The sequence below is a fragment of the Phyllobates terribilis genome, unplaced genomic scaffold, assembly GCF_046119375.1.
Source record: "Phyllobates terribilis strain yellow unplaced genomic scaffold, ASM4611937v1 Scaffold_119__1_contigs__length_5224398, whole genome shotgun sequence".
NCBI classification, from domain to species: domain Eukaryota; kingdom Metazoa; phylum Chordata; class Amphibia; order Anura; family Dendrobatidae; genus Phyllobates; species Phyllobates terribilis.
In genome coordinates this window covers 4271852-4286066 of record NW_027362879.1, presented here as the reverse complement: position 1 = coordinate 4286066, position 14215 = coordinate 4271852, and the positions used below count along the sequence as shown (strand labels likewise).

The window sequence follows — 14215 nt, the reverse complement described above, 5'->3', positions numbered from 1 at the left end:
CTACTGAAATGATCAAACTCAACAGTCTCCATCAGTAATAAATGAGTAACTAGTGGTGAAACCTCTCTGGGGTAATTGGAGTATGGGGCTCGGGGGCTCTTGGGAATCTAAACTATCGTAAGGGACAATATTTTGTCAGATGAGAAGAAATATTAGACATTTAAAGTGAACTTTTTATAATAGTGCAGAGCTGAGGTGTCTTAGATTTAGATCTCTGGCATGTGGAAGAGACAATGGAGATCTTCTTTTTGAAAGACTACCAGGGAGTTACAGAGTCGCATAAGTGAGGCCGGCCGATCCAACCACAATGAAACTATCATAGAGAGGGAATTAAAAAAAAAAAAAAAGAATATATAAACATGTAACATCCCCAACAACAACATATGTATGAAGGGAGAAATCCAACACTAAACTGGAGTTGCACTCATTTATGGTTGACCATTTGGCGCGAACAAGCCGGAACCCCGAACACAAACCTGAATTTGAAATGCCGAACAAATTCGCTCAATACTATTTATGACGTGGAGTGAATCCATGACACCAGGGCTCGAGCCAACACATCTCCTGCAGGCGGGAATAAATGTATATTACAGCCATCAGCCACGCACAGCTTAGAGATATATCATGGCACAGGTGTAATGTTTTCTGTATAGTTTATTGCAATCCTGTTTGAAGTTAGTTGGTTTTAAAAGAAATTGAACAGTCAGGATAAAGGGAAACTCTGTTGTTATTGTACAGAAATTCACACTTGGCCCTCACTGCACATTTAATGTTGTCGATCATAAAAGTGAAGTTTGGCCAGAAAGACGGGACCTGGTCTTGTAGGAACCATATGAGGACATTCAGCAGCACAGAAGGGAGAGAAGGTAGATTCATCCAATAAGATATCAGGGTCCTAGGAAGCCAACAGCATCATTACCCTCCGCTTTCTCTTACAGATCCATCATTATATTTTTCTTCAAGTGATTTTCTAACTTGTCAGCACATTCTACGTATGCGGTCATTTGGCTTTGTAGTTTACAGACCTGGGCATGTAACGGTCAGTGTCTCCTAATCCCAGGGGGTAAGTGGATCCTCCAGGTTGTAAGTTCTACAGAAAAGGGCTTTCACAATTACACAAAGTAATCTGAATATTTTCGGACGGAGGAGAATGTTGTGGTCTAGCGGCAAAATGGTGATCACACGATTGTGATACGGCCGGACCACACCACCGATAAAGCAGCCACAGCCGGTGACTGAGAAGAATCTGTGACTTCTCTGCATTTAGTGGTTACTACTCACCTGGGTAGTCATATGTAGGAATCTCCTCTTTACACCGCTCATCACCCCTCACATATGTCTCTGTAGTATTAATATGCGTCAGATCTTCACCCTGAAACAAATATTATAAAAGTCAAAGACAGATGGAGAAGTCCCATCTATGATCAGCTCTAATCCTGCCATCTCCACCGTTCTCATAACACAAATATAAAACATAATGATGGTGGATAAAACAAAACTGAAGACATGACCTTTACAGCCGTCTACACATCATAGGGGAAATCTCATGACACCTTCTCTCCATCTACCTGATGATCCTGAGGAACATTGGGATGTTCTTGTTTACAGTTCTGTGGAAGAAGAGGACGGGGACATCTCTCTGGTGTTGTCCTCTTACTGGATAGATCTGGAGGAAACACATACAAGGACTGAATTTATTCTTTACATATAGATAATTATAGGCCGTGTGTATTCAGTCCTATCTAATACCTGGTGATGTGAGGGGCTGGGGAACCTCCATCATGACGTCCTTGTACAGATCTTTGTGTCCTTCTAAATACTCCCACTCCTCCATTGAGAAATAGATGGCGACATCCTGACACCTTATAGGAACCTGACACATATAATGATACCGTCATGCACCCAATCACTCCATAGCGTTACTGTATAAAGTCCCATGATTCCCAGCAGTGTCACCTCTCCAGTCAGCAGCTCAATCATCTTGTAGGCGAGTTCTAGGATCTTCTGGTCATTGAAGTCCTCATGTATCAGGGGGTGAGGTGGAGGCCCTGTGATTGGGCTCAGGGGTCTTCCCCATCCCTCAGACACAGGGTCCTGACAGCGCTCACTAGAGGTCTTCCTCACTACTGTGTAATCCTGGTTATGGAGAGACACATTAATAAATCTCACTACAGACATTTCCAGAGTCCTCACCTCTCCAGTTCTGTCCATCTGTTATTCCCATAGATAAGAATGATGTAATGTGACGTCATCAGAATCTCTCACCTCTCCAGTAAGCCGGAAGAGGATCTCTAGGGTGAGGTGTAATATCCTCTCCACCATTTTGTCCATCATTTTCCTGGATAAATCAGGAAAATTTTCTTATATAGACAATCTTCACTGAGAGGATCCGGTATTTTAGAGATCTGAATGAGAAAAAGATAAGCTGATGGATAAGACCATTTTTCTGCGAACAATGATGCGGAATCCAAAATGTACCACGAGCACCCTTTATCTGGTGTTCAGGTCTATTGCCTGTATATTAAAATCTGTGACATTTGAGCAGTACCTTCTCACCCGTAAAAATTGGCCCTTGGGTATTCCTCTTTTATGGGGATGGGGGTGGTGGTTATCCCACTTCAATAGTTTATTAGTCCTTGAAGGTTTATGGTAGATGAGTGTCCCTAGAGTCCCATTGCAATCCTTCTTGATCAGTACATACAGGAAAAGCAACTGGTAATAATTGGTGTTGGTCTGCTCCTTTAAACAAAATGTACTTTTCAGGTTATCCCCCCAGTAACCTCACTTTTCTTCCCTTCTTTTGAGGCCCACACAGTCAGACTCTACCGGCCCTTCTCCCTGCCAGTGGCGGTTGTGTATCGCCCTCCGGGCCCCTCCCGTCAGTTTGTGGATCACTTTGCTTCCAAACTTTCTATCCTATGACATCCCCACCCTCATCATGGGAGACTTTAACATCCCAATAGGCGATTCCCTCTCCCCATCTGCCGCTCATCTTTTATCGCTAATTTGCTTCTTCGGCCTTTCACAGCTTACTAATTCTCCTACACATAAAGATGGAAATATTCTTTGACCTGATCTTCGCCCGGCTCTGTTCAATACATGACTTTACTAAATCTCCTCTTCCGCTCTCTGATCACAACCTTCTTTCATTCTGTCAAGAACTGTCACCCTGCTCAAGACACCCCCACTTTCCACACTTATAGAAATATACATGCCATTAACACCCAGAAATTTATGAAAACGTTGCAATGATCATTGGCCCCAATCTCCTCCCTCTCATGCCCTGACTTTGCACTGAAGCATTATAACAAAACATTGCAATGCGCCCTGGATGAAGCCGCACCTCCTACACAGAGAACAACTTGGCACAGACGGCGACAACCCTGGAACACGCTGCAAACACGTTTTCTCCAGTGGTGCGCCAGGTGTGCCGAACGGCTGTGGACAAAATCTAATCTGGCCGAAGATTTCCTCCATTATAAATTTATGCTTAAAACCTATAACTCCGCCCTTCACTTCTCCAAACAAACCTACTTTAACAACCTCATCATCTCATGGTCCAATAATCCTAAGCACCTGTTTGACACTTTTCACTCCCTCCTTAATCAAACAGCACAGGCCCCAACCATCAACCTCAGCACTGACGATCTGGCCAATTATTTAAAAGAAAAAATTGACCATATCCGATAGGAAATTTTCTCTCAATTCCCAAATGTTATGCATACTCCTCCCTCCTACACTGCATCTTGCTCATTTTCTGACTTCAAACCAGTCACGGAAGAAGTGAAAAGGCTCCTTTCTTCCTCTCGCTCTACCACCTGCACCAGTGACCCTATTCCCTCACATCTCCTTCAGTCCCTTTCTCCAGCTGTCACTACTCACCTAACTAAAATATTAAACCTCTACCTCTCATCTATTATTTTTCCCTCCTTTTTTAAACTCGCCAGCATACATCCAATACTTAAAAAAACATCCCTCGACCAGAACTGTGCTGCTAACTACAGACCTGTTTCCAATCTTCCCTTTATCTCTAAACTCCTGGAACGAGTGGTCCACTCCTGTCTAATATGCTATCTCTCAGATAACTAACATTCTACTGAAACTGCACTCACTAAAGTTTCTAATGATCAACTAACAGCCAAATCTAATGGTCACTACTCCCTGCTGATTCTCCTGGATCTCTCTGCAGCATTCGAAACTGTGGATCTACCTCTCTGACCGCTCCTTCACAGTGTCTTTTGTTGGCTTCTCTTCTTCTCCCCTTCCCCTTATTGTCGGGGTTCCTCAAGGATCAGTCCTAGACGCCCTTCTTTTCTACTTATATACCGCTTCTATTGGACAAACAATCAGCAGATTCGGTTTTCAGTACCATCTCTATGCTGATGACACCTAATTATACACCTCTTCTCCGGACATCACTCCTGCATTATTACAAAATACCAGTAATTGTCTTTCCGCTGTCTCTAACACTATGCCCTCCCTCTATCTAAAATTCAATCTGTCAAAAACTGAACTACTCGTATTTCCTCCCTCCACTAACCTACCTGTGCCCGATATTGCCATTTCTGTTTGTGGCTCCATCATTACTCGCCAGCAACATGCCCGCTGTCTTGAGGTCATACTTGATTCAGATCTTTCCTTCACTCCTCACATCAAATCACTTGCTCGCTCGTGTCTTCTACACCTCAAAAACATCTCTAGATCAGAACTTTTCTTACCTTTGACTCGGTAAAAACTCTTACTGTAGCTCTTATTCATTCTCGTCTGGACTATTGCAACTCTTTACTTATCGGTCTCCCTCTTTCTAAACTTTCCCCTCTCCAATCCGTCCTGAACACAGCTGTCAGGGTCATATTCCTCATCTACCGATACAACGATGTCTCTTCCCTGTGCTAGTCATTGCACTGATTGCTCATCCAATACAGAGTTCAATATAAACTTATTGCTCTTACCCACAAAGCTATCCACGATTCAGCACCACTCTACATCTCCTCCCTCGTCTCAGTCTACCACCCTACCAGTGCCCTCTGTTCTGCTAATGACTTAAAGCTAAAATCCTCCATAATCCGAATCTCCCACTCCCGTCTCCAAGAGTTCTCGCACGCTGCACAAATTCTTTGGAATGCACTACCCAGGACAATTTGATTAATTCCCAATACCCACAGTTTTAAGCGTGCCGTAAAAAAACATTTTTTAGACTGGCCTATCACCTCAACATACTTATCTAACTGTCCCAGTTTTGGCCCATATTAAAATTTTCTTCAAAATCACGTGTAAGGTGCCCCAGCGAGGTAGTCGTGGGCGAGCTGTAGCCCCCTCTCGCTATGGCACCCTACAGACAATACGTGTCCTCCCTCTGAAGTGTGGCTGTGTATGTGGTGCTCTTCACTTACTTCAAGCCATCCAATCGCGGCTGTCTCCAGGCATTTCTCTTCTGGGACCAGGGCAGCAATAAATTCAGAGGACACGAGGTTCTTAACCAGAACTTGGACTTTACTTGGGGAAGAGGAATATGTACAATATTTACAGGCAGATATAATGGATAAGGCCCGACAGGTTATCATCTCTCTCACAGGCGCTGGTAACTCCTTCAGCCCTGGTTCCCTCTTTAAGTGAAGCATCTCTGTGACTCTAATCTCTGGCCCAAGAGACTCTTCTGTAATACTGACAGTGACCTGGCTCCGATCTCTCCCCCACGTCTTAGCCTGGAGTCCTATTTATCTTCCTCTGCTTCCTGCAGACTAGAAGTGCCCCGGGTCCTCACTACCTTTGATGAGTTTCTCCGGCCGGCTAACAGGACTCGTGCTCTTGTGTAGGGAGACTTGCACACTGGTGATCCCACTGTCTGAGGGTATGGAGCTCCCGTCTACCCTAGCAGCCACTATAGTCAGGCTGCCCGAACGATTCACCGTACTATCTCTTACTGAGTGACTCCTCCTGCTTTCTGAAAACTTAAGCAGGAATTTTCCTAAAGTGCCCACCCTCGGTGAGCTGTCATCACACAGCATTAACTCCTCACTGTCTGTAACCCTGCTAGCAGACTCAACCTGACATCTGCACCCAGAACAGTGGCATCTTGTGGCTGTTTACAGGTACTGCAGCCCACAAGGAATTATGCCAGGAACAAGCTCTATGTTACTCAAGGCTTGATCAGGCACTAAGTTCCCCCTCTACTCTACTAACTGGACCACTCAACCTGACATCTGCACCCAGAACAGTGGCATCTTGTGGCTGTTTACAGGTACTGCAGCCCACAAGGAATTATGCCAGGAACAAGCTCTATGTTACTCAAGGCTTGATCAGGCACTAAGTTCTCCCTCTACTCTACTAACTGGACCACTAAAGCTAACCCCCTTAGCTTGGTCTACCACAGTTAGAGAGGTCTGACTTCAGGAACACTTCCTTTAACTATCTCAGTACCAAGGGAAGGCTACGCCCTTCCCCACTATTACATTCCCTGACACTTTAATGTTGGTGTCCCTGACCACAGTAAACAATAAACACAAATCAGCAGCTATGACATTATATCACATTACTAAATTTTACTAAACCATTTTAGTAAACGACTGGTCCTGAGGTCATCTTCTTGGATGGGAGACCGGCCCTTCTCGGTTAAGGGCCCAGGGACAGCAATTCAGGACAGTCCATTATCAACTTTTCAGAGGTACCGGTCCTTCTTGGTAAGGACCCTGGAAACGCAGTGTCCATGTCCATATTTTTAAGACAGGCCAACACCTCAATAGCCCCCAATCTCCTTCGAGGGCTGCATTCTGAGGCACACAGTCACAGGTAACACCCTGTGAGTCTCTTTCTTCTTGGCTCTAGCGGGGGTCACCGGTTCTTCCCGCTAGGCCGCAAGTCTCTTAGATTTGGAGGATATCCATCCTCAAGGTGTGCCTCAGCATTGTAAATTTCAGCAGAAAAAGGCGCAACAAGCGCAACAAAAATAAAAATAAAAGTAAAAACAAAAGGAGCAGCTCTCTTGGCACACAACTTTTGGTGCTGCTTAAGGCCTTCCTGGCCTGGGAGGTAGGGGAACAGTCCTCCATTTTTCTCTCCAACTTAACATGGGGCACTCCGCCCCCATTGGGAAACAGTCCCAACAACAGGATCACAACCGATGAATCCTAGTAGAGGAAGAAGTAGAAGGTCAACGGACCTTTCAGCCAACTATCTCACTTCTTCCGGGCCTCCTTCCGTTCCATCATGAAGGCGACCCATGCTGCGGACGAAGGTGGCCTCCTCCACTTCCACGGCTGGTCGGGGTACCTGCTAGGCCCGGGGTCCTCGTCCGAGGACGTAGCGCTGCCACAGTCGACTTGGGTAGGGCCGTAACTGGTCACGATGAAATGATGCACCTCATTACTAGCGCCAGCCTGGGTTTCTCTAGCAGCTCCCTGCTCCACTGCTCCAGCCCCTCCTGGGTGTTTGGCTGCTGAGCCGACATCAGGCGCCTCACTGGGAGAGTCGGCCCTGCTGCAGCTCAGGAAGTCTTCCTCTTCCTTACCGACAACATCTCCCCGCTGCTGGTTTTTAGGTTCTTCCTCCTGCGGGACGCCAGCCTTGGGAGGGGGCAAGAATCCTCCAGGGGCTTCCCTAGCCCGATGCTGCCGAGCCTCCCTCTCAGCTCTTCGCTGGAGGACCTGCCTGTCCTTCTCCAGGATGTCCTCCCACTTATATGGACGGGTGAGTGCAGCCGCATACCACCCTTTGTGGCACTCACATTTTACAAAGTGCACGATGTCCCCCACGTGCAGGTTGTGGAGACGGTCGGGCAGATAGTCCCGCTTTACCACTTCGCGGGCCACGAACACCTCGTGCCCGGTCCATTCCTCCTCCAGAAACCCGTACCCCTCACGGATGTGAAATTCTATGACCCGCCCCCGGGTCTGAGCTTTCTCCACTGACTCCCTTCTTGCCGCATTGGACCTCTCCAGCCAGCCTCTCAGGAAGGTATCGGTCCATCGCCACTGTGCTCGCGCGGTCATCGGGGGGGTCGCGGGTAGCCCATTTCGGACTCCCGGGCTCGGCGTACCGCTCTGCCGAGGGGGAGTGTATGGCCTCCAAGGCCAACGACCACAAATTCTCCTGCGGGGCCTTTCTTTTAGGGGGCTTCCCTACCGCACTGTCCCCTGAAGGCCTGGGGGCCTCTGTTGCCGCAGAAGCTACTGGGGCAGATCCTGCAGGCGTGACTGGCCGCTGGGGCATGGACCGCTCACCTTTCTCAAGCTCCGCTGCAGCTATTGCTCCGGCCCCACCGGATGTTCTCCTCCCTCAGCCGAGGGGGACGTTTCCTCCGGCATCCGACTCCAGCACCACATGCAAAGCTCATGGACTAGCAGGCCCAGCTCCGGATCAGGCCTAGTGGCCCACTGGACAGCCACTGTGGGTAAGGGCAACGGTTCGCGGGCAGCGCCCGCCGGCAAATGGCTCCCAGCCGTGGCCCCTGGGGTGGTAATCTCCAGGAGTTCCTCCTCACCGCTTGACTCACGCATGTTGTCAGGCTCTGGGGCTGCCATCCTCTCAGGACGTCCGCTGCCGTACCTCCTTCCCCTTGCGTGCCAGACAGAAAATGGCGCCAGTCGCTTACCGGTGATGTGCGTCCTGCACGTCCAACTCCGCCTCTTCCTGGGCCGGCCTTCTGACGCGACCGCCGCGTCACTCGTCACTCTCGGCAGCTCCGCCTTCAGCCGCACCCCTTCTCTGTGCGCGCTGATATTCACGGGGCCGGACTTCACCACTTTACGCCGCCCCCTCTTCCTCACTGGACGTCCCATCCTGGGACGCATCTTCACCGCTGGGCCCTTCCTTCTTCGGGCCGGAACTCGTAGGGGCTGGACATCTTTTCGCGCTCTCCGGCGCCGTCCACTCCCACGATAGGCGGTTCTTCTCCCAGACTTCACCGCCATTGTCACCATCTTGGAATCCATGCCTCGGGCCGCCATCTTGGGCCGCATGCCTTCCAACACTTTCTCCTCAGTGTTCTGCGTCGGCGCTTCATGCGAGGAGCTCGCATCCTGCCGACTACACCAAATGTAAGGTGCCCCAGCGAGGTAGTCGTGGGCGAGCTGTAGCCCCCTCTCGTTATGGCACCCTACAGACAATACGTGTCCTCCCTCTGAAGTGTGGCTGTGTATGTGGTGCTCTTCACTTACTTCAAGCCATCCAATCGCGGCTGTCTCCAGGCATTTCTCTTCTGGGACCAGGACAGCAATAAATTCAGAGGACACAAGGTTCTTAACCAGAACTTGGACTTTACTTGGGGAAGAGGAATATGTACAATATTTACAGGCAGATATAATGGATAAGGCCCGACAGGTTATCATCTCTCTCACAGGCGCTGGTAACTCCTTCAGCCCTGGTTCCCTTTTTAAGTGAAGCATCTCTGTGACTCTAATCTCTGGCCCAAGAGACTCTTCTGTAACACTGACAGTGACCTGGATCTGATCTCTCCCCCACGTCTTAGCCTGGAGTCCTATTTATCTTCCTCTGCTTCCTGCAGACTAGAAGTGCCCCGAGTCCTCACTACCTTTGATGAGTTTCTCCGGCCGGCTAACAGGACTCGTGCTCTTGTGTAGGGAGACTTGCACACTGGTGATCCCACTGTCTGAGGGTATGGAGCTCCCGTCTACCCTAGCAGCCACTATAGTCAGGCTGCCTGAACGATTCACCGTACTATCTCTTACTGAGTGACTCCTCCTGCTTTCTGAAAACTTAAGCAGGAATTTTCCTAAAGTGCCCACCCTCGGTGAGCTGTCATCACACAGCATTAACTCCTCACTGTCTGTAACCCTGCTAGCAGACTCAACCTGACATCTGCACCCAGAACAGTGGCATCTTGTGGCTGTTTACAGGTACTGCAGCCCACAAGGAATTATGCCAGGAACAAGCTCTATGTTACTCAAGGCTTGATCAGGCACTAAGTTCCCCCTCTACTCTACTAACTGGACCACTAAAGCTAACCCCCTTAGCTTGGTCTACCACAGTTAGAGAGGTCTGACTTCAGGAACACTTCCTTTAACTATCTCAGTACCAAGGGAAGGCTACGCCCTTCCCCACTATACCATCCATGCACTGAATAGCCTCTGTCTGTACTATACACATACTGGCTGGCTATCAGTTCATGTAGTGTTATGTACTTACCCTATTTAGTATACTAAGTCTGTATTATACAATATATGTACATTTTACCTTTTGTGTCTCCCCTATTTCCTTATAGACTGTAAGCTTGCGAGCAGGACCCTCACTCCTTTTAATATCTGAGTTATGCTTATTTTGTAAAGTCTGTATTGTCTGTATAAGTCCCCCCTAAAATTGTAAAGTGCTGTGGAATATGTTGGCGCTATAAAAATTATTATTATAATTAAATTCAGATGTAAATCTAAGGCCCACTCTATTGATATTGAGTTCCCTGACAAATTCAAACGATTGTTCACTCGTCCCTGACCAGATGATAAAAATGTCATCAATATATTTGTACCATACCCCAATATATGGATGCCATCACTTATGATCATCCCTGAATATTGTGGATTCCTCCCACCAGTTCAGGAATAAGTTAGCATATGAGGGGGCACAGAGGCTCCCCATCGCAGTACCCCTGAGCTGGTGGAAGTACTTCCTGTCAAAAAGAAAGAAGTTATGAGTAAGAGTGAATTTTAGAAGATCCTCCATGAAGTCATTATGTCTGCTACACTCTATTGACCTTGATTTCAAGAAATATCTTACTCCTCTGATACCATCCTCATGCGGTATATTACTGTACAAAGCCTCAATATCTAGTAAGGCCTGCTCCCCTACATGCCTGTATACATGCTCGAGGGTCTACATGTAGGGGAGCAGGCAGAGGGAAAACCAACTCCAGAGGGATTATTCCAACTGCAGGACCTCAGGTGGTACTGGGGGTACATTACACTGTGCGGGGGCATCATACACACTGCATAAGGGGCATAATGGGGGCATTACACTGTGTGGGGGCATCATACATCCTGCATAAGGGGCATAATGGGGGCATTACACTGTGTGGGGGCATCATACATACTGCATAAGGGGCAAAAAGGGGGCATTACACTGTGGGGGGCATCATACATACTGCATAAGGGGCATAATGGGGGCATTACACTGTGGGGGCATCATACATACTGCACAAGAGGCATAATGGGGGCATTACACTGTGGGGGCATCATACATACTGCATAAGGGGCATAATGGGGGCATTACACTGTGGGGGGCATCATACATACTGCATAAGGGGCATAATGGGGGCATTACACTGTGGGGGGCATCATGCATACTGCATAAGGGGCATAATGGGAGCATTACACTGTGTGGGGGCATCATACATACTGCATAAGGGGCATAATGGGGGCATTACACTGTGGGGGCATCATACATACTACATAAGGGGCATAATGGGGGCATTACACTGTGGGGGCATCATACATACTGCATAAGGGGCATAATGGGGGCATTACACTGTGGGGGGCATCATACATACTGCATAAGGGGCATTACACTGTGGGGGGCATCATACATACTGCATAAGGGGCATAATGGGGGCATTACACTGTGTGGGGGCATTATACATACTGCATAAGGGGCATAATGGGGGCATTACACTGTGGGGCCAGTAAAGGGGTCCTGTACTATGAGAACAATACGTTTCCCCCCTTCCTGTCTCCATAGTTGGGTCATATGTATCTAATACAGGAAACAGAACAAAAACCTTATGATTCTTATAAAGGGGCAACACAAGACCCCAAAAGAGTCTCCGTGCTGAAGGTGTTAATGCCCCCTGGGCCCAGTAATGAGGGGTCTCCACATACCTCCACCTGCAGAGCCGCCACCACATATATGGCTGCTCTGTGCGCACAGGAGCTGTGATGAGGTCACAGGAGGGGAGGAGTCAGGGGTCACATGATCAGGGGCCTCAGTGGATGCAGGACTCTGCTGTGCTGGTTGTCATGGTGCTGGATGAGCTGAAGTTTATGTGTGGGGTCAGGAGGGGTTTACAGTGTGAATGTAGCAGAGCCGCGTGTGTACGAGGTGTACGGAGCAGAGCCGCGTGTGTACGAGGTGTACGGAGCAGAGCCGCGTGTGTACGAGGTGTACGGAGCAGAGCCGCGTGTGTACGAGGTGTACGGAGCAGAGCCGCGTGTGTACGAGGTGTACGGAGCAGAGCCGCGCGTGTACGAGGTGTACGGAGCGGAGCCGCGTGTGTACGAGGTGTGCGGATCGGAGCCGCGTGTGTACGAGGTGTGCGGATCGGAGCCGCATGTGTACGAGGTGTGCGGAGCCGCATGTGTACGAGGTGTATGGAGCGGAGCCGCGTGTGTACGAGGTGTACGGAGCGGAGCCGCGTGTGTACGAGGTGTACGGAGCAGAGCCGCGTGTGTACGAGGTGTACGGAGCGGAGCCGCGTGTGTACGAGGTGTACGGAGCAGAGCCGCGTGTGTACGAGATGTACGGAGCGGAGCCGCGTGTGTACGAGGTGTACTGTGTGGAGTCGCGTGTGTACGAGGTGTACTGTGCGGAGCCGTGCATGTACAAGGCGTATGGAGCGGAGCTGCCTGTGTAGAGGTGTACGAGGTGTACGGAGCGGAGCCGTGTGTGTACGCGGTGTACGGAGCAGAGCCGCGCATGTGCAAGGCATATGGAGCGGAGCCGCCTGTGTAGAGGTGTACGGAGCGGAGACGTGTGTGTACGAGGTGTACGGAGCGGAGCCGTGTGTGTGTGGAGCGGAGCCGTGTGTGTATGAGGTGTACGGAGCGGAGCCGCGCATGTACGAGGTGTATCGAGCGGAGCCACGCGTCTATGAGGTGTACGGAGCAGAGCCGCTTGTGTACGAGGTGTATCGAGCGGAGCCACGCGTCTATGAGGTGTACGGAGCGGAGCCGCGTGTTTACGAGGTGTACGAAGCAGAGCCGTGTGTGTATGGAGCGGAGCCGCGCGTGTACGAGGCGTATGCGGAGCCACGTGTGTGTACGAGGTGTACGGAGCGGAGCCGCGTGTGTATGGAGCGGAGCCGCGCGTGTACGAGGTGTACGGAGTGGAGGCGCGTGTGCACGAGGTTTTTCCCTCCTATCTTTACCATTTGGCGGTGTGACAATAATATTACATTTGTTCACCTACCATGCTGGCAGGTCCTATATTAGGCAGCTCCACCCACCGCTTACTGCTGAATATTGGTTCCTGGCCAGTTCACTCTGCTAGTGTCCAGTTTGTTGCTCCTGTTATACCTCGCACTCGTGTCACTGACTCTTCCACCAGCAGCTGCGGTCCTGGGGACTACCATTGAGTAGTACCCGATGTCTACCAGCAGCCCATCCTATCCTCTCCACCAGAGGCTCTAGTGAAGACCTGGTAGACACCTAGTTATGCCCCTCCAGGGTAAGCCCGGCCCGTGGCCCTGTGGGTCAACATCCACCAGCGTTACACCAAGTAACCGTGTGTGCAATTACGTTGGCACAGCCTAATCATAGGTATAGGGGAACCTCCGCAGATGACCGAGCTGTTACTGAAAATCCATATACAAAGATTAAGGCTACATTCACATGTTCAGTATTTGGTCAGTATTTTACAATAAAATTTGTAAGCCAAAACCTATTATCTATAGTTCATCTCTCTTTGCAAATCCCTTCACTGGCTCCCAATTGCCCATCGTATCCAGTTCAAACTACTCACACTGACCTACAAAGCCATTCATAACCTTTCTCCTCTGTTCATCTCTGAACTAATCTCCCAATATATTCCCTCACGTAATCTCCGGTCCTCCCAAAACCTCCTTTTCTCCTCCACACTTATTCGTTCCTCACCCAATCGCCTCCCTCCAAGACTTCTCCCGAATATCTCCCATCTTCTTGAATTCTGTGCCTCAACATGTCTGATTATCTGCCACATTCGGATCCTTCAGATGGAACTTGAAAATCCATGTCTTCAAGAAAGCTTAGAACCTGCAATGACCACACTGCCGCCTCACCACCACTAGAGCTGCTGCAACCCCCCAACCTACTGTCTCCTTTCCCACCATCCTATAAATGTAAGCCCGCAAGGGCAGGGTCCTCTTCCCTCTGTACCAGTCTATCATTGTTAGTTTGCTTACTGTAAGTGATATCTGTATTTTGTGTGTAACCCTTTCTCATGCACCATGGAACCAATGGCGCTATATAAATTAATAATATTTCAGTCTTGTGATTTTCCTGGATATTTAAGACCA

General features: G+C 49.2%; 1 protein-coding gene across 2 annotated transcripts in view; it reads right to left on the bottom strand.

Moving 5' to 3' along the window:
* The window catches only part of LOC141201586 (uncharacterized), a 33502-nt gene that overhangs the window by 4209 nt on the left and 15078 nt on the right, over positions 1–14215 (bottom strand). The window contains exons 1-5 of one of the 2 annotated variants that reach the window (XM_073663579.1): positions 2266–8691; positions 1957–2136; positions 1750–1873; positions 1569–1666; positions 1282–1372 (exon numbers count right to left, since the gene is read on the bottom strand). In XM_073663579.1, coding sequence (XP_073519680.1) covers positions 1282–1372; positions 1569–1666; positions 1750–1873; positions 1957–2136; positions 2266–2334 — 562 coding nt within the window. In that variant the 5' untranslated portion in view covers positions 2335–8691. Of the gene's footprint in view, positions 1–1281; positions 1373–1568; positions 1667–1749; positions 1874–1956; positions 2137–2265; positions 8692–14215 lie in introns of those variants that run through there. The other variant, XM_073663580.1, reaches the window with a different exon arrangement.